We start from the raw sequence: 25,177 nt of genomic DNA, 5'->3' as shown, positions 1-25,177 counted from the left end.
TTGATGGTAATGGTATGTGCAGACATCAATTGTGTTGGTTTCATTTCAGAACATTAGGCAATGTATAAATCACCAAATTCAGTCCCACTGAACAAGACAAAGAAGCTTTCATACGTCGTCAGTTGGAAAAGGTGACTCATCTAAAAATGTGTGCTCATATTTGTTGACTTAACCAATTCTGAGATCCACTGTTTAACAACATCACAATGACTGGATTCAGTGTAAATGAGAAATTTGTTTGGTATGAAATAAGTGTGTCTTATATATTTTTTAAATTGCTTTTGGTTGAGACATTTACATATTGCTCAGAAGAACGTCAGTGTTGAGACACGGCTCCAAATAGATGACGTCTTTCCACAAACTAAAGGGGATTGCACCTGGTTACATTAGATGCAATTCTGCTTAGCTTCAGATGTGTTCAATGTGTGTGGATGACAGATACGAATGCCAGTTGCACCTCAGCAAACTTGAGAAAAAGGTGAACTTGCATATAAATCACAACTCAAAACTACTCAAGTCCACATGGTTACGTATGTAATACTCTGTATGTTTGTGGCAAACATTGCTTTAGCCCCTGAACACATGCGCCTACAAAAAGAAAATTCAAACATTTACATTTACCAGTTTTAGGTTTTTAATGTTTTTTTTTAAAATCACAATGACACAAATATACACATGGAATTCACTGTACACACAGAATACTACTACGTAACAAATGGAATCTTGCCAGTTCAGTGAGCTATTTTTGTATTTTTACTCCAAAAATAATTGAGACCTCTTTACAAGCAGTGCTCCATCCTGCTACAGTCTGTACATTGTAAAGGTGGTTTCACATTCAGCCTAACTTCTGGTTAAATGTGCGTATTCCAGCAATGATAGAAGATATAAAGAGAAAATTAACCTTCAGGTCACACAACTCTTTCGAGGCAAGACACTTACATTGACACTGTAAGAAAGATTGTAATCTTGCTTGATGAAAGTAAGAATATCAACTTCAAGATAGCACCAAGATTAAAAGGCAAAGATAAATTGCTGACGGGCTCGATCAACTGGAAAAAATACAACTGGAAGAGGTCTTTATTTTAGTTTAGTCCAGTTCAATGTTACTGACCGCCAACTTTGTTTCGAAGAACAACCTACACAAAATGTCACGCATACATTTTTTAAATCCTCTTCATAAAAGTAACCCCTTTTACAGCTCACTGCTGTATTTAAAAAAAAAAAGGTACAGACAGACTGGTGCAGAAACAAAGTGAGTTTGTTAATCCAGACGCTGGATGAGCTTCTCCTCCATCATACAGTAGAGGGCAACGTGGGACAGGTCAGAGATGAAGGCGTCACAGGCTCGTCTGCTGATCCCTTTACAGCCTCTGAGGTCCAGCAGAGTCAGAGAGGACAGACGCTTTAGGTAGGACATACAGCCGTCTGTCAGCTCACTGCAACCTGGACACACAGACAGACGTCAGAACCGGCTTTCATCAGAAATTATTTTTTTAAACATGATAAACATAGGATTGATTCAATGTATTGTTTGAGTTAATTGTCAAAGATAAAGGATGGTTTGTAAAACGCTGGTAAAGATCATTCAGGAGGTAAAAAATAAATATCCAATTGAATGATTTCTCTCAAGCAGGCTGACTGGAAGAATGCAAGTCTGAAACTTAAATTGTTTGACAGATAACTTCAAATAAAAGTCTGTTTCCTTAAGCAAGGCACTTAACCCTTAATTGCTCCCATAGCTGCGCTTACGGAGTATGATGATACTGATGTGGCTCCTTGAATGGTGGCTCCCCCCACCAGTGTGTGAATGGATGTGAATGATGTCATGTAGTGGGATTAGGAAGGTGTCATAAAAGGAGAATAAGAAGTTTAGACTCCTCAAGAATAAGCAAGATGAAAGGCCATGTAATCAAACACTGACCTGCCAGTGTGAGTTCGGTGAGACTGTTGCGGGTGTGAGTCCCGGCTGCAGCCAGCAGGGCGATCGATGAGTCAGTTATGTCCTTGCAGTGAGCCAGGTCAAGTCTCTCCAGCTGGGGCATGTGGCGCTGAAGCAACCTCAGAGTGGACTCACTGATGTCCAGACCGGACAGACGCAGCGTCACCATGTTCTTCAATCTGCTGCGAGACAACTCTGCACCTGCAGGAACAGACATCACTTGAGCTGGTTTGATCCATACTGGAGATACAGGATCGCCCTGCCCACTATGTCAGGGGCCTGGCAACTCCCCCACTACAAGTTGCATTTCATTGTGAAACACTGTGTTGCAATAAAAAGGACTTTAAACCTATAACAGCAAATTTAATGGATCTGCTGTGTGTAATTATGGTTTGACAGTGACATCATCACTCCAGTCGGAGACAGCAGGAAGAGAGATCTACTGCCTTCAGACAACTATAAACAAAAAAGGGACCAGAATAAAAGGAAAGGCCTAAATATAGACGACTAACTGTTGTGGATCAGAGAGCTTGTGGATCTTTCTTCGGCCTCTCTGGCATTATTGCCATAATTGGAATAAAGCCACCAAGCTTCAACAGTGCTCATTTCTCCTGCGACTGACCTGGCGGGATGACGATCTCTTTAATTTGGGCATCTTTAAGGCCTTCACACCAACGCAGGTCCAACACCCGCAGGTAGGGCAGAGTGGGAGAGGCCATCGCTGATAGACAAGACCAGGACAGACCAGTTACCCTCAACTCCCTCAGACCTGAGAACACACAAAGACAAAAAAGGGGGTGTAATGAGATATTTAGGGACAGAGTCTGTGTGTGTGTGTGTGTGTGTGTGTCTCTCTCTCTCTCTCTACCTACCTGGGAGCCTTGTAAGCAGACAGTTAAGCTGCCTCTTGGCCAGAGGGGTCCAGGACAGGTCCAGAGAGGTGGGCAGGCGTTTAATGATGCCTGCCAGGGCCTGGTTACTGAGTGGGCTGCACCGACTCACATCCACATGAGTCCACAAACGCTTGTCACAGCTCCTGCAAAGGACAGTCAGGGTGTGGGAGCGCTGTTTCACGTTCACCAGCTGAGCACAAGACTCAAACATATACTTGCATGTGAAAGAGTAGAAGAGGGCAACTTACCACTTGTACCAGGCCTTACAGACGGTCATGCAGGCCAGCAGCTCAGCTCTGTTCAAGTACTTGAACACAGACACCCACACCTCCTTCTCCCCGCCCCTTTCGTTGCCCACGTCCTTAAAGGATGGCAGGGACAGCAGAGACGGCGGAGACAAGGAGGAGTGCACAGGAGGAGCAGCGGCTTCCTCTTCTTCTGAAGAAGTTGCGGCATGATCTCTTGGGCCATGGTTAGCCCGCAGACGTGGCCTACAAGATATAAAATATCAAATGCTTTGTTTAAATTATGCCACATGCATGAAGTGAACAGGGGAATGTTAGACGGCCATTAGTTGCTTTGATTGGTTGCCAGTCTCCTGAGAGGTCTTCCCTAAACCACCTGCCAAAAGCCAGATGGCTCAGAAAAGAGTCAAGTTAATGACGCTTGTGAAACTTTGTCAAGATCGTAATGGACAATGCATGATGACACTCACCCAAACAAGTTTCAGAGCAGCTCTCGATCATCTGATACTTTTAAGAACTTCTTTTAAACATAAAATGTAATACGCAAAAATGCCATGAATGCCATGAACGCATTACTGCGGCACTGCTTTTACTTTGAAGTGGCGCGCGAGGCTTCCGTAGCCTCGCAGACTGTACGTATTGTTCTGTAGGTTCTGTTCTCAACAAGCAGCGCTGCTGCAAAGAGCAGCTTCACAGCAATAAAAGCAGCAGTTGACCGACAGGCTCCGCATCCAAATTCAAAGTTAATTGTGCATGTGCAAAGCTCCTGACTCCACGGTCTGATCCACTATGGCAGAGCACTTTAAATCAGCATCACTTCTGGATCTTTACTCTTCTCTCAAAGAAGAGAACTTTTCACACATCACAAAATGTTTAAGCAAACAAACTGTACTGAAAAATATAAAAAACACTTTTTGTTTTTGTATAAAGTTAATCAATTGCTGGTCTTCAACATAGATCTTTAAGGTATGCAACAGACTGAACATGGACCAAAGAAGGAGTGGTTTGTTCCTCATAGGCACCCTTACGACTGAACATTACCTATTCAGAAAAAAAAGAACAAATATTTATAAACTATATATGTATGTATGTTAACTTGCTGTTGTTCCAGAGTGCTGTTATATTGTTCTGATAACATTACTTTAAAATAAAAGCCTGCAATACATTAGTTTTTACTTCATTATTGAATTTGGCACATAATGCGATTAATGGCAGAAAAATCATGCGATTAATCAGTTACATTTTTCCAACTTTGCCCAGCCCTATTAAAACCATATTGAAAACACATTACTCTGCATATACAACTTGGGATTTAGTAGTTTGTTTTATATTAATTCATGTTTATATTATAAGTAGTAGTAGTAATGTATAGAATTGATTTTAACTGTTTGTTAAACTGTACCTCCCAGGTCCTCTTGGGATTATGCCGTCAGCTGTGGCGTCAGTGCTCCTGAGCCGTGAAGCTTTGGACAGAGTCGTCTTTCTCTGGATAAAGCTCTGCTGCCCCGCTGCTGCTGCCGTCCTCGGACCCATGGCTGCTTCTAGCTTTGGAACTATGGAGCCTGGAGAGAGCACAACATGTCTCTGTTTGAGTTAACCTCGTTCATTTCATACTTAAAATATCAATTATAGGAAGATAAATAAATAAACATATACCAGAGTGTCTCTTGGCCTTGTGGGGACGCTGTAAAGTGACGGTCAGGTAGGAGCCACTCAGCAGGTCATCATTCAGATCAGACACTAGAAGGACAGGAGGTTCTGGGTCTGAATCCCAGCGCCCTTCCTCCTCCACCTCTTCCTCCTCCTCGTCCTCTTCATCTTCCAGCGTGTCCATCTCCTCCTCCTCAGGGTCAAAGTCCTGCCCCTCACTGTCCTCATCATCATCTTCATCGTCATCATCATCGTCATCAGTCCTGCGCCTCCTCCTACGCCGGCAATGCAGTCGTTCTTTGTCTCCTTCCTCACTGTCCCCTTCCTCCTCCTCTTCATCATCATCGTCGTCATCGTCGTCGTCCGACTCCTCGGATTCGTCTCCTCTTCTCTGCATCCTGGAGCCTCCCCTTAGCCTCACTCCTCGTCCCCTCCGTCCACCCTCCCTCATGCCCATCCCTCGCTTTACCTTGAGAGCGGAGGAGCCAGAAGACATGAGCCCTCCTCGGCTTCCTCTATGGGCCGTGCCTCTTAGCAGGCCTCTCCTGTTGGCACCAAACACCCTCCTGGAGTGGCTTCCCCCTCGGGAATGGAGAGCCATCTTTCCTCTCTGAGAGGCTGCAGAGGGGGATGAATAGATGAGACGGGTGATCAGGTCAAAACAAAGTGATCACAATTATACCAAAAGATGAAATTTAAGGACTGTGTTTTTGGAAAAACATTTTAAAAGTTATTTTGTGATTATTCAAAAAGTAACTAGTGGGCAGTAAAAACATTTTCTTTTTCAGAGAGACAACCTTCATCATCGTCATCACTGGCGGAGTCGTCTCCGTCGCGGCTGTGTCTCTGTCGTCGGTAAATCTTAGCCATGCGAGCATCCAGCAGGGTGGAAGATTTTCGTTTCTGGACAGGAAAAGAAAAAAAGGAGGGAGAAATGGAAGGAATGGTAGAAAGAATAATAAAAGAGACACATAATGAAAAAGAAAATGAGGACATTATGGGGAAAGAGAGGTAGAGAAAAAAAATAAAAAATTGTAAATACTCTTAACTTATACAAGTTAAAGTAGGGACCCAAAAACAAACACTCACCGCTGGAAGGCCTTCACCTTTGTCTCCTTTACACTGCTGGAGGAAAAGGAAATAAAAACTGTCAATATCAGAAATTACTTAATAATCTGACAGAAGAGTTAGCTGACCGGTAACATTTCTGGACATAAACGGGCATTACGTGCTGATGATGTTCAATGACTAATTTTGATACTATCTGTAATCTGAGAATTACCCAGATCAGAAAATCTTGCTGGCATCTCCTCACTCAGTCAGTCATAGTATGGTTACATACACATATAGTGAATGCTTTGCAGCCACTAAATAACATTGTCATGTTCATACAATGGATTAAACCACCCCACAAAAAACAGATAATCTTCTACAGAGTATCTTTGGTTTAACTGTTAAGCACATACATATTCTTTCCGTAAGTGGTTAAAGTCATCATTACAACTTATCATACATTGAATTATCTTTTATTTAGAAATAGCCCCTGAAACAAAAGCTTTTTAGTGAGCAGCAATGTTGTACAGCTTGAACATGTAACAGAACTACAATGACAAATTGAAGAGAATATCCTTATCATTTATGTTATTGATATTTCAACATGTTTGTGTGTGCGTGTGGCACAATAGAATAAAGTGCCTGTAATGTCAGAAACAAGAGCAATGAGGTCAGTATTAGATTGTTTTAGACTTTTTGCTTATGAAAATGCTTATTATCATAAAATCCTCAACCACAACACCATTTCCCTGTTCAAGGATCTCTTACAACAGTCAAAGCATTAATATAGCAACAAACAACTATTTGCTATGTAAAGATAAAGAGGAGAAATGTCTGAGTGGGCTGTAATCAGAACTTCTCAACGCCGGCTTCGCGTACCTTTTAGTGCACGTGAGCGTTCCTCCCCGTGGCGAAAACATAACACTCAGCCACCAAATCCTTCCAAGCTAAACCCTGGTAGCACTGCTGCTCATGTTAACACCCTTAGCTGAAGCATCCAACTCAGCCGACATCATGTTGAGTCATGTGGAGGCAATCTCTCAATCATAGATATGCTCATTTTTGTATTGAGCACCTTAAACAACTGACAGGAAGTCAATCAGACAGACTAAAGTGATGAAAAACAAAAAATGACCCAGTGATTCAAGTTGAAAGGCCACTGAACAACATCAGCTCCTTTAACATCCTTTTTGACAAATAAATAAGTGGAAACTAATGTGTCTAATAACGCATTGACAACGCTTACAATCTTAAGATTAAACATAATAAATGTATAAATGCACTGAAAAACACAGATTTGGCTCTATAATTAAGATATGAGTAAAATTATAAATTGAGTCGTTACCATATTCCTCTCTTAACTTAACGTCATATCTCATATAACAAAAGTGTCCAGGCTACACATGTCCATGATGAGCCATGAGAAAAATCATTGTGAAAGTATGAAAAAGGAAAACGGCACAGAAACCAATTTGAGCCCAAAAATTGAAAACAGACAGTCAGAGAAGAGGCACTAATCTTGTATGAACTATGAAAACAGAATTCTTAAATAGGAAATTTTGTCAGCAACAAGATTATTTAAACAGAAACATTTACATCAAGAGTTGTGTCTGTTCTCTTGAAAAGTGGAATGGGAAAAACGGGTGGGGAGCACTCGACAGACGGGTGGATGTACTCAAGAGTAGGCGGCACCTCTCACCAGTCTCGAGCTGATTGGCTGAGAAGGCAGAGGGGCCGCCACCAATAGAAGTGACGCTGAGGAGGAGGAAGAGCAGGAAGGAAGAGGAGGAGGAGGAGGGAAGAAACCACAGCGAACCACCTCCCCATCCTGCTGGGTGCCCACAGGACCCCCTATTGTAGCAGAGGGCCCGGGGCCCAATCTGAGAACCAGGGGGCCATGGGGACGGCGCTGCTGCTGGCCGGCAGCAAACGATTCATCGCTGCCTGACGACTGACGGAGTTAAATCAAACTCAAAAGAAAATGGAAATAAAGCAACCCAAAAAAAACAAAAAACAGACAGGAAACACACAATACCCATTAGCGTTGACACACTGCAACCAAGTGTGTGTGAACGGCAGGTTAATAGGCTGAGTGCAAGAGAGAGCGCAAGTGTTTGCAAACGTACTCAGACGTCTGTGTGCAGCAGTGGAATAAATATACAAACAAGAAGTAGGAAACCCTAAGACCGAGAGTGTGTGTGTGTGTGTTTATTTGTTGATAAAACCTTGTGTACCTCAGGGTCAGTAATCCCTTGGACACACTTTGGACACTCCCAGCAACTAGGCAGGTCTTTATTCACCACTCCTTCACCCTGAACCTGTAGAAGCAGACATATTATTAGTCAGCTAGATGAAATGAAGGACAAAGAGAAGTAATACAAGGAAAATGTATAAATAAACAAGACTAGAACCCTGTGTATACCTGGCTACAGTACATTTATTTGACTTCATATTTAATACATGTGTAATATGACCAATGCTGTATGTGCTACAGTATAAAAATGTCTCGATTATAAGAAGCGTTGCGATGCTGTGTGAATGATTCTGCATCGATGCATCCACAAAACAGTATCAGAAGGTTCATTTAATTTCACTTCAGTATGCGTCTTTACTGCATTTAGCGGTCATTTACTGTCACGCATTCCTGGGCCCTGTAGTACAAAATTAGTTGCAACATTCCCAGGGTATGTTTTTGCTCCATTAGTAGGAATTTTTGAAAGCACAGTGAAGCACATAAAATCACATAAATGTTCCACTAGGAATTCATACACATAAAATAGCAGTAAATAGAGTACCGTGTAGTAAACAGAGTGTGTGTGCACATTGTACCGTGAGACAGGCAGGATGGACTATCTGCGCACAGTTGGAACATTCCATCAGAGTGAGGGCGGGGTCTCCGGTTTCCTCCTGATTGGGCTCCTTACAGATCTCACATACTGCAGACAGAGGAAGGCCCGGCTGGAAGAGACGGAGAGGAAAATTATGACACGCATCAAACATAAATAAATAAACTAAGTAAAAAAAGTTACCTACAGACAGACACTGTCTGAGCACGCAGGTCTGCTTCAGCTTCCCTGGTCCTCCAAACTTTTTCATGTCTCTGCAGAAGTTACAGTCTCCACACTCTGGTCTCATGCAGGCTTCACAGCGCTTACACCTGCAGAAAAAGAAAACATCACAGCAAATGGATGATCACTGAAGACAGATGAATCATACACTTGCACAATTATATTAATTATAAAAAGTTTACAATAGTAGGATATTGGTGTTGGCGCCAAACTGGGTTTTGCTGAGCTTATTTGACAAGCATTACTACAAAGCCAATCTTTACTTGACATGACAAAATGTGTTTCTCACACACGCTTTGTTACCTGACCCTGCGCCGTCTCAGCACTGACATGGAGGAAGCTGGTTTCTGTGGTCGTGGGATGATGGGAGTGGAGGAGAACTTAGGGCGAGGAGGAGGTGGTGGAGGAGGAGGAGGCTGGTACCATGAGGGCTGATGGAGAGGAGCAGAACATTTAAGAAGGGACGGTTAAGTTAACAGTACTAAAAACAGCCAGCATTTGTTATGAACACTGGGTCCCAATATGTACAATATTTGATAAATGATGAAGCGGCAAGATGAAGTAGCATTTGCTCATATACCCGAGTGGACTCATCAGGAACTGTCAATTAAAACATAATATTACAAATATTTGATTAATTTGTTTTATCCTGAGCCCTGTTCCTCGTACGTGGTTTACTAACATAGCTGGATAATTTCCAGGATAAGATGACGTAGATCAGGCGTTCGTTTTCACGAAACCAGATTAGATTAATCACCATAGCAACACATTGAAATCCCCTAACCTGCTCCATGGCAGGTTTACTGAAAGTTCACTGGATAGATTGGCCACTCCCACCAGAATAAAAAGCAGCTCCCTTCCCCATTGATGAAAGAGCAATATTAATTATATTAGTTTTATCGGGAGATTGCCTGTATTTCTGTCGAGATTTCTGTAGAGATTTCTGTAAAATACTATCAAATTCAATTACCTTTTCTAATTTTCTTGCTTTTAAATAGAATGTGCAGTCTCCCCAATGCATTTGTGTTCATTAAAATACAATTTATTTGAAGAATTTTGAGGTTTACTCACCTTTTTAAAAACCCACTGCTATTATTATGAACATAACTGTATATACTGATCCGCCCATACACATATTCAAACTCCTAGTTATATATTGATCTACACACACATGCATGAATGTACACATATATAGTACATGATACCTGCATACAGTACATATGTACATATATCATCCTATACAAATTGGTGCATAATATAACTAGCAGGCACATTTAAATAAACATAATCTGATTGATTTGGGTGATGGGGCACTTCAAATTAGCTGATACATTTACCCAACACTGGCACATTTACTTGTCTGATATTTTGGACTGGGTAAGTGATTCTAGTTACGTGGCGTTATGTTGCATTCACAACAGGAAGTGTTGCGAATATTCACTATGCTTGAATGTGAAAGCACCATTAGATTTTTCCATGATTATGGACTTAAATTCATCATATGTAGTCATAATCATCTTCTGCTCGTCAGCGGAAATAGGCAGTTTATCTGAGTTTATATCATAAATTTGGGGATTGACTTTTGTCCCATCTGAATAGGAGCGAGCACTCGCAATTATCCTGTCAACTAACTCCGATTAGAATGAATGAGACCATATGAGGGCGGATCCACCTTTGTGGAACCGACATATCCTATCGACAGTCATCTCGTTAGGTTAAGCTGGATAATAGGACATTTGATCGACTTTGTTGAACCACAGAAAAGGGCCCTGGTCAAATGGTCAAGACTCAGATAAATAAACAAAGAAGTGAAGACTGCTTACCCTCTTTGGCCACTTGACGATAGGTTTTCCTGTGTAGGATAGGTTGGGATTGTCATTGGCATGTTCCTTTAGTAGAGCCTGCAGGACAGAATAGACACAAGTGGTGGGAGAGAAAGTGGGGGACATCATTAACGTCAGCATTTCCATTTTTATTTATTCCGTCAGCAAAATCACTGACACACCCAAAAACCAGTTATACCTTGATGTGTGTGATGAGTGCCGGGGCATTGTGTATGCCTGCTGGGACACACTTCTTGTTGGAGGGCAGAGCCTCTAGTTTACCCAGCAGGTTCCACATTCCTTCCAGCTCAAGGGGAGTCAAATTAACTTTTACTGCAGGCTTCTCAGATTGCTGCTCTAAGGCCTCTTCTTCACTGCTACTCTCCTCCTCGTCGTCCTCTTCCTCATCGTCGTCCTCATCATCCTCCACCTCCTTCACCTGCTCACTGGCTAAATCTGAGCCAGACGGCTTCTTCAGACCTGACGGAAGGAATGAAATGCACAGTATATTTAAAAACAATCTACAGGGAAAACCCCCATCATAACAACTATTCATATGTACATCTAGCCCCTCTATGTTTGCCTGTGTTCATACCAATGCCCAGTGTGTGCTTCTGAAACTCTGGTGTAAGGTAGGAGGTCTTTGTCGTGCTGAAAACGTAGCGTTCCAACACATACCAGCACATCTCATAGTAGAAGGGGTAACGGAACTTCAAAGGAACCTGTGGTTGAGGTAAAAGAGGTACTTTATCATTATGCAATCCTTCACTTATTGTCACTTACACCTAACAAGAGATATTGATTTCCCGACCCGCGTTCTGTCTTCTATATTACAGATGTTAAGTTGCATTGGGATGTTGAAGCTGTGCAGGAAGTTTCCTCCAAACACCATAGAGTCCGTAGGGGTGTAGACTGCATGAATCCAACCTGAGCATAAAGCACACAATAATATTCCATTTTTGTCACATTGTTAAACAATATAGTTAGTGTGTGCATGTGAGAGAGATTTTAAAGTAGACCTGAAGGTATGATGAAGGTGCAGCCCTGCTTCAGCTCAATCCTCTGACAGTCAGATGCTCTGTCTCCAAGGAAAATGTCTCCCTGTTTTCCCGACAAAACCCAGTTCTCATACAGCTCCAGGTTCTGAGGGGTAGGCGGGATCAGCCAGAACACCTGAAAACACACAACTGCAATTCAAACCACACCCCATGCCAACAACACATGGTCACTTTCTAGTTGTTTACCAAGTAAAACAGAAATTCTACAAGTCCTATTATAGAGTTACATTTTCATTTTTTTTCCTCACCATTTTAAATCTTTTTGTGATTCTGTCAATCTTACCCAGTTAATAAATTCACCAACTCGTCCAAATCTTAAGTGCCCTGAGAAGTCCACATTGATTGATTTGATTTTAACTAATGTTCCTCATAAATTCTCAGCTGTTGCTGTTTTCTCCAATGACCTAAGTAATAATCGTGTTGTTGTGCAAGTGGGAACACTTAGGTCCCCAATTTAAAACCACGGATCATTTATCAGAGGAATCTTAATTTTAATGAACAAGGGTTTCATCACAATTTGTTCAATTTTAATTGGAGGAGAATAAAGCTAATCCCTGATGTGGAAGCAGCCTGGTCTTATTTTAGTGATGGTTTTTACACAAATCATGAATATACATGCCCTTTTTAAAAGATAGGGTACAAGGACGTGAAAATCCCTGGTTCTCTTCTGATCTAGCGTACACTAGTCATGAGCAAAATCTAGTTTGGGCTAAGGCAAGAACAACTGAATATTATTAAATTATGTATTATTAAACGATCAGAGGAGATTTTGAAAAACCATAAAATCCCTCTGTGAGCAAGAACTCACACGTTTTACCTGTTTTTATTAAGGGTGCTGTCCATGATAAAATGGAGATACTAAATTGTTTCAACACTCATTTCATATCTTCTGACGCACTGTTTGACTCTTGTGGTCCAAGGTCTGTGAACCCTTGTACTGATATTCCAGTTTATACTGGTCAGCCTTTTAATTTTTCCCCTTTTCCTGTGCAGGAAGTCCATAAAGCCCTAAAAACTCTAGATCAAAGGAAACCTTCAGGGCTTGATTGTATACAACCTTACTTTTTAAAACTAGCTGCTGATTTTGTTGCAGAGCCATTTGCATATCTTTTTAATCTGACAAGAAAAAATAATGAATTACCAATGATATGTAAATCAGCTTTTGTTCTCGCACTGTTGAAAGGTGGTGACCCATCTATTTTAAATAACTATAGGCCTATATCAAACTTATCTGTATTTTCTGTATCTAAAATTCGAGAAACACTTGAGCGCAAACAGCTAAAGGAGTTCTTGTACACCAATGCCATTTTATCAACATATCAGTCAGGCCTAGGAAAAAAAAAATGGCACTACAGCTGCACTGAAAGTGGTAAATGACATTTGTGTTGCTCTTGAAAAGAAGCAACATTGTGCCTCACTGTTTATTGATCTGTTCAAAGCATTTGACACAGTTGACCACAATGTTTTAAGGCTGAGGCTCCTCAACTCAGGGCTCTTGGAAAAGTGGTCGCTTGGTTCACAAGCTCCCTGGGGAAAAGGCCACAGTGCATCAGATATGAGGGTCTATCCTCTGATATGTATGTTACTGTCTGTAAATGTGTGCCACGAGGATCTGTATTAGGTCCACTTTTATTTACTATTTATATAAATAATCTGGCTGACTAACTGTCACTTCTATGCTGATGACACTGTGATATATTGCTGTTTGTCAACTCTTGTGCAGGCAATTGATCTCTTGCACAATGCTTTAAATGTTGTTCAAAATGAAAGTTGTTCTAAATCCAGATAAGATAGGTTGGGTCAGACAACTCTCGCATGATTCGCAAGGGTATCCACCCCCGTGATTCCGTCAGATTCCTGATGCCCCCCCACCATGAATCATGGCTGTCTGGAACTGGTCCTCCATGCTACGATGGACTGTGGCTATCTGGATTGTGGTCCATGCCTATCACTCTTTACATGAATATGAAAAAAAAAAAATGAAAAAAAAAAAATCACATAATGTGCTGTAACTCTGATACGTTGCGCATTCTGGTTACATGACATCTATTGCTTCTGTCCATCCGGGGAGAGGGATCCTCCTCTGTTGCTCTCCCTCAGGTTTCTTCCCCTTTTTTTCCCCTGTGAAAGGGTTTTTACTACCTTTATTTAGGGGATTTTTTCCTGATCTGATGTCAAGTCCTGGGACACGGTGTACAGATTGTAAAGCCCTCGAGGGCAAATCTTGTATTTGTGATTTTGGGCTATACAAAATAAACTGAATTGATTTGAATAGATAAGACAAAACTTATGCTGTTTTCAAACAGTCGAAGTAGGCCACAGAATATTCCTTCGGTGGTCACTCTTGAAGGAAATGAAATAGTGGTTGTTGACGCTTATAAATATCTGGGCATCCTGATTGATGATTCCCTCACTTTTCAGCCACATGTACAGTACCTAGTGAAAAGGTTGAGGTTAAAACTGTTTTTTTTTCCCAAATAAGCTGTGCTTTTCAAATAATGTTAAAAAGCGATTAGTTGCTGCTACTTTTTTGCCTGTATTGGACTTAGGTGATCTTCTTTATATGCATGCCTCTGCTAGTTGTCTATGTATGATGGTCGCAGCTTACTATGCTTCATTGCGGTTCATTACAAACTGTAAAGCTTTGACTCACCACTGTGAGTTATACTCTCAGGTGGGATGGCCTGCTTTGGCCACCCGTAGGCTCTGTCATTGGTACACTTTTATTTATAAGGCAATCCTTGGCTTGCTCCCAAACTACCTGTGCATTTTCATTATGCAGAGAAGTGTCGGACAACACTTTTTGCATTCTCAGGACATTATGCTCACTGTCCCGAATGCCAGAACGGAAAAGGGAAAAAAGGACTTTTGTGTGCTCTGCCCCCTCAACATGAAATATGTTGCAGAATGTTTTAAAGCTCAAAGAACGGATACCACCGATAGCGTTTAAATCTAGAATTAAAAAAATAGAGGCAGGCTTGTTAAAATGTAAATGTTTCTTAAATTGACTGTTTAAGGTTATCTTGTTCTGTGTTTTCTGTCTGTAACTGTGTTTTTTTTTAATGCTGCTGCCGTCTCCTTCAAAAAAGAGATTTTTAATGGGACTCTCCTGGTTAAATAAAAGGTTAAAAAAAACATAATTAGTTTAACAAATAAGAAGATCATATATGTTTTTAGTTTAACATCCACCCTTTTCATGACCCTAAATCAGAAACTATAAGGTCACTGGAGGAATCGTCTATGGCCCCACCTTTCCTCCTCTGAGTATGTGGTACCACACAGAGGTCCCTCCAAAGTCAATGTGAAAGTCTGTGTAGCAGCCCTCGACGCTCATCAGACAGTATCTGCAGAGACACGCAAACAGTATATTCCGATGTCATTCAATTTATTTAATCCAACCAATTTCATCAAAATAAATAATACTTTTTTTTCCTCTTAAAGACTTGACTTTTAAATGAAAGCGAACATGGGGAACTTACTTCTGAACTTTGGGGTATTGCATGTCAGTGATTGAGTTAGTTGAGTCTCTCTGTCTCTCCTTCAGATGACGAGGCCACATGTTGTCCACCCAGTCTATTAGATCTACCTACACAAACAAACAAACAAACAAACAAACAAACACACACCAGAGATAAAGGCAAACGGAACGACAGAAACTTCATTTACAGACAATATACTAACATTTTGCGATTTTTCCTGTCGCTGCTAAAAACCTTTTGTTTACATGGGGTTTGTAGAATACACACGTACGTACATGCGTGTGTGTATGTGCTTACCGTGGCAGGTCTCCGGACCAGGTTTTCCAGTTTAGTGTGGCTAAACTCCAGGCTGATGACATTATAGAGCTTCTCTCTCTGAGACGGAGGCGTCTCATAGTACCGTGTCCACTGGGCCATGGACATCTCTGTGCCTTTCTGGGTGCTCACATCCATCACATCTATCATACGTCTGCTGCCTGAGAGGGTTTTTTTTTTTTTGCCAAAGGTTAGTCACAGCATGACAAAAGGAAAAACTGGTCAAAACAGCGGGATACTGGACACATTTGCAAGACGAATTAATTACCTAGCAAATACATATTTGTGTGTAAAATACAAAAAGGGCATAAAATAAAAATCAATGTTTTTACTCTTTTAATTCAAAAGGGTGGACACACATGAGAACACATTGGAATTACAGACATTTTCACCCAATTAGTACTTCTTTTCTTTTCAATAAACACGTGTGGGGCATCGTTCTTGTCTTACTTAAGTGGGAAACATGTGTTAATAGAAAAAAAAAGCAGAATGAGCAGGATTTCATAATAACTTATGACCTCATGTACCCTGGCCTTAAGATTTTGCTGTGTTTGGGACATAGGAATCAGGTGCCATATCATAAGCAAGCATCCAGAGGAAGTTGCAAAAATAGCGTAAACAGCGGCTGAAAACTATAACACTAAACAAAACGCCACGCAGACAAAGCTTGTTTCAAAACGTGTGAATCTGGGGTTGGCGTTCCCTACTCGCGAGCACTCTCACTACGGTCAGTGGGCCAAATTATGCCTCGAGTCAACTTCTGGTGTCATTGAGGGGAGGAAGGGCCAACTTTGTGTAGTTGTCTTCATCACTATTATTGTCAGTCAAAAAAATAAATAAATAAATTTCATTAACTAAATTATTTCTCAAGAAACTATTTAACAAAGTTAAATTGTCATTGGTTTTGACTCCCATTGATGTCATTGATCCGTTATTGGCCGGGAGGCAACTGTTTCCTATCAACATGTCATCACATGTTGATAGGAAACAGTTGCTCCCCGGATTAAACCGAAGACTTGCAGCAAAAATGCATTCATTAGGGAAGAAAAATCTTACCAACAAACATCTTGACGTCATTGACGGTGAAGTCAGGATCGGGCATCCTACAGAATGATCATCATGAGGTTACTGACATATTGAAAGTCTGAGAACATGTAAACAAAAAGACTTGATAAAAAAAATAATGTAGATGGAACAATAAAAGGATGAAGAGGAAAATAAAAAGGATGCCTACTTGAGTCCCAGTCCATCGGGCTTCTCAAACATGATGGGGTCCCTCAGGCCGCCTCTCTGAATGAACTCATATGATAAGTCTAAAAAATACAAAATATCAAGAGAAATGTTCAAAAGCCTTTTCTATCATTCACTCCTGGTCGTTACGTTTTCCAAGTTTCCTGATTTCTGGCTGAAATGGTAGTTGCAAAAGACAAGTGTCCCAGCAACCGACCAGACACAATAAAAGTCTTAAAATGGCTTTAGTCACCATTTAGTGCCAAATGAGGCACCAGAATGATGATTGAGCTCCTGGCCTACTGATTGCAAAATGTATATTTTGCAGTACTACGAATTAAATATCTGTGGTTACAGTCCGAGGAAGAAATTATGCATCGAGTCAATACAAACATTTCTGGCTGCTGCAGCGTCACATTTAAAGCAGTTAACTGTCAAACCATGCAATGACTGATATTATGAAGTAATGACTTCTTATGACTTTCACCTCATATCTCTCAGACTGACATCAATTAATTGCCATAAATAACTGTAAATCCTCCACCTCCCCAGTAGCCCAAGGTGTCCCCCAAGGTTTCGTGCATCCTTCCCCTCGGACAAATCATTCCTCGCCATGGTCTCGATTTCCACTGTTACACAAATGACACCCAACTCTATTTCTACTCCAAAACCATCACCTCAATCAGCGCTACAAACAAAATTATTAACAAACTTCAATATGTTCAGAACTCTCTCGCTGACCACCACCTGCCGCTATGACCACATCGCCCCGGTCCTACTCAACCTTTACTGGTTCCTAGTCAAATACAGGATAGACTTTAAAATCCCTAAAAAAGCCCTAAACAACCTGGCCCGTCCTTACCTTTCAGACCTCCTCGCCCTTAACGCCCAACTTGTTACCTCAGGTCCGCCGATGTGAACACTCTGAAGACCATCAGCACTAAGCGCCGGACCTCGGGTGACAGGGCCTTCTCAGCTGCAGCACCTTCCTCCTCTGAAACACCCTCTGCGTCTACATCCGTCAGGTTCCCACCTTATCGCCCTTTAAGCAAGCCCTCAAAACACACCTCTTCAAACTCGCCTTCACCTGCTAAAGCCCTGCTCCATAACCTCCACGTACTAACCTCTGCTCCACATCATTCACCTGCTGACCCCTGCGCTAACCCTTGCTCCACACAAGGACTGCAACAACGAATCGATAAAATTTGATTATTGAATAAAGTTGTCAACGATATTCATTATTGGTTCGTCGTGTAGCGCGATTATTACGGTACTAAATAAGTGGCTGAGATGTTTGAGTATTGAACAAAAAAGTTGAGTGGAGCGCAACAGACAGAAGGTCCAGGAGGTTCTGGTGCAGCCCGTTGTATCCTCTCATATGTCACTGCATCGTCGCTTTTGCTACAATAACTTAGAAGCAATGTGTAAATATCTCCTCTGAGGTGCAGAACACCAATCTGTGTTCAACAGTCCGGTATGATGTGGCTTCATGACATGCAGAGGAAGTGTTCCTTGAATTTGTGGTTCAATTAATTAATAACCTTTGTTTAGGTAAAGTGCAGTCCGTAAGTTACCCGTTGATGCACTGAGGAGTTCAGTCCATGATTTGCATTTCTTTATTTTCTATGAATTCTTTACTGTTAAGATTTTCCACTGTGAATTTGCACAGAGCAGATTAGTTTGTAGCAGATAAATATAGCAGGAAGTAAATAGAACAGAAAACAGCAGGCCTGGTTGTTGCTGCTGGATACCCAGAGCTACTGCATGTGACTTAAGCAAATGTAGTTATAAAAATAAAAGAGGCATGGGTGCAAATTAATGCTGTACTTGAGATTTTACATAAGTGTTTTTAAATAATTTAAACTGTAACCTACAATTAATTATTAGCGACCGATTCACGCTTTGTGTTATACCAACGTTAGCACTGTCTGCCAATCGGCTCGTAGTTCAGTCACTGCGAGCTAAACACTCAACAAAATCACAAGTGTTTGCGGTTCTGGCTCAATGGTGGAATGAGCTCCCCATTGAACTAAAACCATATTTTTCAACTACCATTGAATAAGGAAAATAGCACCGCAGTAGTACTTAAATGGCACTTTGATAGCTTTTTGTAGTTTAACTTTATTGAAGAAATTGTACTTTCTTGATTCTTGTTGTTTTGAGTTTCATTCTAGTTGAATGCACTTATTGTAAGTCATTTTGAATGAAAGTGTGTGCTAAATGAAAAGTAATGTAATGTCTAACCCAGCAACAAAAAAGGAAATGGAATGAGCTTTGCGTTTTTCACCTGCAAAACATGCTCCGTCTAAGTAGTGCCTACTGAAACAGTCCGAAGCAATTAAAGACGACAGGCTGCACACCTCCAACTTCTCAGCGTTGTAGTCAACATATTTCACTTTCGCCGTATGCAGACTTATGCTGCGTTCACACCAAAAGCAAATATTCGTGCCGCGTTTACTGCGTCAGTTTACTCGCTCAACAATAAAGCTAAGTTCAGACAAAAAGTGCCACGAATGTTACTCTTGCCTAAAAGGGGAAGTGGATTACCTCCTTAAAACGGTTATTGTTTTACGCCATTCCCCATGTAAATAACCACTAGTTCTGCTTTATACCTTAACTCTATTGTGTCTGGATTTGTAATATTATCAGTAAGTCAGACACATAACAGTGTCTGACTTACTGCCGCTTCAAGCACTACTTTAGGTGGACCAGCAGCAGTTTGATTCACACAACTCAGCGTCAAGAGTTGGAAAATTTTAACTTGCGCGTCAAAAGTGTCATGCCCGGCGGAAAATTAGCTTTTTCGCAACCTTCCACGTCCGTGCATTGACTTTGCATGCAATCTACTCCCAAATGTAATTTGTGCCGCGTTTGGTGTGACTGCAACATAAGACTTCTGCAGCTGATCAGATTACGATATCTTCATCAATTATTGTGCGACTTCTTTATTTAAACACTTATAGTTTGTTGTGCTTACCCCAGTATTCAGTGAGTAAGTGAGTTAACCTTAACAAACTTTGAATAAACTTTTCTAGGATATGAAAACATTGAAATTGTCAATTTGGACTTTGCTTGCCTACCTCTTCCTGCCATGCGCAGAATCCGGTCAGAGCTGAACCTCTGACTGTGGACTTTCTCCTCAAGGTCAAACATTCTTCTTCCATCAATCTCCTCATCTGAGATGCCGTCGTCATGGTAACGTCGCCGAGTACCGACCCGCTAGGGATACGGAAGGAAAGGAGCATGGGTAAAAAATATATAATGAGACGTAGGTGACAGAGTAAAAAAAATGGTCGAACAAAGAAACAACGGAATCCATCAAATGAAACCTGTTTCTATTCCCAAAAGAGCTTTGACAACCAACTACAGTCTGTAAAATGGATGGATATATACTTTATTCATACCCAAGAGGAAGTTTGTTAATAGAGGTTAAAGCTCTACCAAGAGTTGCTCAAAACATTAGTTCAGCAATTATTCATAGTCACATAAAAACATGCGCTAAGTAATTACAGTTAAAAATGGCCCCAGTGGAGACCAAATCAGGACACAAAGATAAATGGAAGCACCTATCAAGTACAAACAGTGACTTATATTGTTTATAGTGGTGGGCCGTGCATTTTTGACCTGAGCCTTCTGATATTGTTTACATAAATACACACTTATACTTATTAATGAACGGTGCACGTTGTTCACAATCAACAATAACTAGTCACATTTAGTTATGTATCCGAGGGTTGTTTTTTAGACTTAATTTTATTAATAAAACACGATGCTGCGTAGTTTGCACAAGACAACCATTTTTATTCTCGTTTCACACTTCACTAAAGCCTTTCCTCTCCTTACGTTTTCTATTTCACAATACAAGCCCAAGAAACGTACATCAGAACACTGCTTTGTAGAGAACTGTTCAAGTACTCAATATAATAGCTGAGAGTTATAACAAAACAGATTGACATCACGTTTACATCTTCTCACCATGTATTTATGAACAACCTAGTTTTATGTTCGTGTAGTTATGCAAAATGTGAAGTTCTCATTAACTGTTGCCATCTTTATCCTGGGAGGGCTTCAAAACGCAGATATATCAGTCTATATTTTTCGACGCTCTGTCTCTGTCCGCTGGTGGGAGTGTGCCTACCTGTGTGCGTGCACATGTCTGGGCATATTGGGGCAGAACTCTGCCGTGTGTGATAACGAGAGCAGAGGAGAGTTTTAAACGCACAACCATGTAGAGAGAAATGCCAATGCCGTTGTGTAGATAAGATACATAAAATAAGGCCATTTAGTTTGTTTAGGATAAGAACAAGGTGTAGACCTGTTTTATAGGGAAGGTACCCTTAAATGACTTCTGTTGTGATCTGGCATTATAGAGAACAATGTAAACAAGATTAACTTGACCTTCAAGGGGGGTGGAGGGTGTCGTTGGACGGACAGAGAGTCCTATGCATTATTCAGGTGTGGTCTTCAAATCTTGAAGCTTCTGTTGGAACTCTGATCTTTGGTTCTTCCAATAACTTTTTGATTGGATTCAGGTCAGCTGATTGGCGAGGCCAGTCTAGTAGATTTATTTTCTTTCTCTGAAACAAGTTGAGTTTCCTTGACCGTGTGTTTAGAATCATTGTTTTGCTGAGATCGTTTTATCTTCATCATCCTGTTGGATGGCAGCAAATTTAGATCAATAACATCGTGGTAAATTTTTCCATTCATCCGTCCTTTAATTATATAAAGTTTGCCAGAGCTGTATGATGAACAGCAGCCCCAAACCATGATGCCCCCACCTCCACCTTTACTGCTGATCTGGTATTTTTGGAGTGATGAGCAGTGCCATACGACCACCGAACATGATGTATTACGGTATCCAAAGAGTTCTAGTTTGGTCTCAGCTGACCAGACTATATTCTCCCATTATTTCACAAATGTTGTGCAGCAAACTTTAAACCAGCTTCAACATGCTTTTTCTTCAGCAATGAGCAAGCATACAGGCCATGGTGGTTGAGTGCATTACTTATTGTTTTCTTTGAAACAATTGGACTTGCTAATTCCAGGTATTTCTGTAGCTCTCTGCAAGTGGTAGTTGGCACTTGGACAAATCTTCTAATAATTATTTTTACTACTATCAGAAATCCTGCAGGGAGCACCTGGTAATGACCTGTTTATAGTGAAATTATGTTCCTTCCACCTCCGGATTATGGACCCAACAATGAAGTTTAGAAATCTTGAATTCTTCTGTAACCAAAAGTATTAGTATGTTTGCAACAATAAGGTTGAATCCAAGAGAAAATTTAAGAAAAGAGCTAAAGTTTAGAGTTCAAACAAGAGGCCCACAGAAGCTTCAAGATTTGAAGACTTGAAGTTTGTGTGGAAGAATGGGGCAAAATCCTACCTGAGCAATGCATGAGACTAGTTTCTCCAAACAGTCTTGAAGCCGTCATACAAACAAAGGCTTTTGTACAGAGTACTAAATTATTTTCAGTCAGTGTGTTCCATACTTTTTCTCTGTGTCATTCCATTTTATTAGACATAATTTATTTTTCATTTTTATTAGACATAATTTAATTTCTGAATTTATTTGTTTAGTTTTCTTTGCTTGTATGGATTACTTAGGTTGGTACCAACATCGGGTGAAAATGTCATGTCAATAGCACCTTTTGAAATATTTTTACTGAGAGAAATGGTGACGTATTTAATACATATTTTACTCGCTGAATAACTGATACATATGGAAGCCCGTTTCAGCCACACACAAAAAAGTCATGATTATGAGACAAAAAGCCATAATTATAAGCTAATAGAGTCAAAATAATGGAATAGTAAGTATGCATGCGCTTCAGTACCGCTGACTTTTATCCTTTCTGTTATCTGCGGTGGTCTCTTCCCCTTACTGGTGTAACCATGCAAATGATATGCAAGCGTAACTGTTGACATTTTAGCTCAACAAATATTAGCAGTGCTATTAATGTAGCTGTTGCATGCGTTTCTCAAAAGAGGGCTACCGGTACGACAGATTCCACATAGTCAAGAAGTGGTGTCATCACAGCCATGATGTCCTACTAACGCTAATGCAGTATGTTGAAAAGCAACGGACATATTGTAACTGTGCACCGAATTGTCCTCTATCGTTTAGACAGGCGCTTTGCGGAGGAAAGTGTGGAGGTACTGTACCATTTAGAGAATGAAGAACAACAGTGAGTCTCAAGCATATTGTAGCGACCTTTGGTCAGGAAAGCTACGAGACTTTATCTTGCATATTGTGTAATTTATTTGGGAATAGAACACAGGATACTGTGGTCCGTAGTCTTCGCCAACAACAGTCAACACCGTTAAACGTTCTCTTAATGTGCCTCAAACTTCGCTCCTGGTAACTCTCCATAGGTAGCAACACATACCACCTCACTCGCTCCACCGTGCTCATGAAGCCAGCCACCCCATAAGTAGCTAGGATGAGATAGTTTCACAGCTACACAGGTCATGAGATCTTCACTGACCTCCTCAACTCAGAAATTGCAACAATCGTTCTTAACTAGAACTCCTTCCTGTAAACACTTCCTGGATGCAGTCCCTCAGTGTACAGCGGCAGAGATTGTTTGCACCCTGTGGGCCTGGAAAAGGTTTAAGTCTGCCTTGAAGAGTGCTTGTTCAAGGATTTCCGATGTGATGAAGATGACTTTATTATCTCATGACTTTTTTTCCTTTGTGGCAGAAACAGGCTTCCATAGATATACCAATCTATAAAACCCTGCAAGTAAACACAGCACCCATTTTTCTGGTATATGAATTCAAATTAGTTGTTGAATTAATAAATGAAAGCTGTGTTCATAAGGGAGAACATACATCATTTTTAAACTTACCAGCCTTTTGCTGCACCTTGGCTTGGAAGCATCCATTATCACTGGAAAACCCACCTCTACCCAACTAAATGCAGGTACTATTATTTAACAACGCGAAGTACTACGGTAAAATAGTCAAATATGCACCTTTAACTGTGTGGCTATGCCACCCAGCTCCATTGGACCGTAAACAAGCAGCTGGAAGGCGCGTGTTTACAATGCTGGCTTTACTTATCAGTTAACTTTGCTTAAGTTATAACAAAAAAAGTTGTAAGTCTCAGTCTCCTGACTAGCTAATTGAGATGATAATAAGCGACGTTATTTGTTGGCTTTTTGCACCTTTAAACTCACCAACGCAAATTGCTCCTGTCCTAACGTCTCCTTACAGCGAGTAAGTTCACACTGATTCGGTAAAACAACGTCGGCTGGATAAGGAAAGCTCTAAAGAGGCCAATGTCTGCGCCACACTGAACGGAAGTGTACTTTTAAAATACAATTCCCACCATTATAAAATCAAGACTCTCAATAATCGAGCTTTGTGCCTTGCCTTCACAAGTCGTGTCCAGCTAATGTTTTCTTTTGGTAACGCGTTCTGCAAATATCGATAGAAAACTCAACACGAGCTGAAGTCGTAATAAATAGCAGGATGCAGATATTTATAATGCCCGGACAGTAAAAATTATTACATTGGTTGCTACGGCTATTTCTAGTATAGTATAAAGTTAATGCGGTTTCTGAACAGGCGCCATTTTCCATCCCATCACAAAACATCACAATATCCCGCCCACCATAGTAGATTGGACCAATCACAGCTAATCCGGCGAGGCATTCATTGGACTACATAAGTGTCACTCAAGCAAACTATTTGCAAACTGTGATTGGACAAGTATAACCAATATACATATATAGTAGCTGGCAAGCGACCAATAACAGCACAATTTGAAAACAAAAAAAACCTTACTGACTGGACAAACACACAATCAGTCAAGAGGAGAGGCCAATCACGCGATGATACAAACGCATTGACCACCACCCCGTTATCCTAAATAGCTAGTCATTACTCAAAAATAACAAGAATTACCTTTTAAATAATGAATTCGATAATGCTTACCCCCATATCCGCACAGGTCCGTCAGTTTACAAACGCCGTCAGTAATCCGAGATGTGTGTGACGTATTCTGCGCCCGGTGTTTTAGCTCTAAAAGGGTCGCATCGAAGAGACACGTTTTGTAGCCTTCACCTCAACGAGGAAGTGCTTGGAGGTCCATAAATGGAAGTGTACTTTACATGCGCTATCAACGATTGGCTGGAAAATGTTGCATCGCTCTTGTGATTGGTGGCAGGGACTTGTCTCTCAAAACACGTTCATTTTGAGTACGGCGAGAGAGAGGAATATGGCAAATGCGCAGCACGAATATAAACATTGTAAATAATCGCTTACACGCAAAATAAACAACAGTTTCATTTTATTTTAGTCAAAACTGCACTAACTTACAAAAGAACAATACAACAACAACCTAATAAACTGCTACAAACTGGCGGGGCTCAACTAATGCAAGCAGGAAAAGAAGAACGCACAAAATCCAGTAACGTTACA

At 40.9% G+C, this 25,177-nt stretch overlaps 1 protein-coding gene across 5 annotated transcripts; it reads right to left on the bottom strand.

Moving 5' to 3' along the window:
* Window positions 1-626: 626 nt before the first annotated feature.
* Window positions 627-24,821, bottom strand: kdm2aa (lysine (K)-specific demethylase 2Aa). Of its 5 annotated transcripts, none has more exons than XM_068591928.1 (26): window positions 24,692-24,821; window positions 19,834-19,972; window positions 16,758-16,836; window positions 16,580-16,626; window positions 15,506-15,684; window positions 15,209-15,315; window positions 14,980-15,073; window positions 11,691-11,844; window positions 11,483-11,598; window positions 11,267-11,393; window positions 10,871-11,151; window positions 10,672-10,749; window positions 9,152-9,279; window positions 8,814-8,937; window positions 8,610-8,738; window positions 8,015-8,098; window positions 7,480-7,731; window positions 5,817-5,852; window positions 5,525-5,630; window positions 4,734-5,345; window positions 4,480-4,639; window positions 3,081-3,323; window positions 2,812-2,975; window positions 2,562-2,708; window positions 1,922-2,140; window positions 627-1,443 (listed from the first exon to the last, which is right to left on the bottom strand). In XM_068591928.1, the coding sequence occupies exons 1-26, from the start codon at window positions 24,695-24,697 to the stop codon at window positions 1,262-1,264; spliced, it is 3,993 nt and encodes a 1,330-aa protein (XP_068448029.1). In that variant the 5' UTR covers window positions 24,698-24,821; the 3' UTR covers window positions 627-1,261. The 5 variants fall into 5 exon arrangements, with proteins under 5 accessions (XP_068448029.1, XP_068448027.1, XP_068448028.1 ...); XM_068591926.1 differs by lacking the exon at window positions 24,692-24,821 and adding an exon at window positions 23,602-24,329; XM_068591927.1 differs by lacking the exon at window positions 24,692-24,821 and adding an exon at window positions 23,602-24,329 and having other exon boundaries at window positions 5,817-5,849.
* Window positions 24,822-25,177: the final 356 nt, after the last annotated feature.

Source organism: Clinocottus analis, unplaced genomic scaffold (assembly GCF_023055335.1).
Source record: "Clinocottus analis isolate CAN_PGR_092001 unplaced genomic scaffold, fCliAna1.0.p SCAF_26, whole genome shotgun sequence".
In the NCBI taxonomy this organism is placed as follows: domain Eukaryota; kingdom Metazoa; phylum Chordata; class Actinopteri; order Perciformes; family Cottidae; genus Clinocottus; species Clinocottus analis.
The sequence above is the reverse complement of the archived record's forward strand: the minus strand, read 5'-3'. Positions and strand labels throughout refer to the sequence as shown.

Coding starts and splice junctions, on each gene's coding strand:
- kdm2aa (XM_068591926.1), bottom strand. CDS start 23,637: ATGGATGCTTCCAAGCCAAGGTGCAGCAAAAGGCTG. Junction 16,837..19,833: donor TCTGCGCATGGCAGGAAGAG/GTAGGCAAGCAA, acceptor TGTATTTTTTAG/ACTTATCATATGAGTTCATT. Junction 11,394..11,482: donor ATATAGAAGACAGAACGCGG/GTCGGGAAATCA, acceptor CCTCAACCACAG/GTTCCTTTGAAGTTCCGTTA.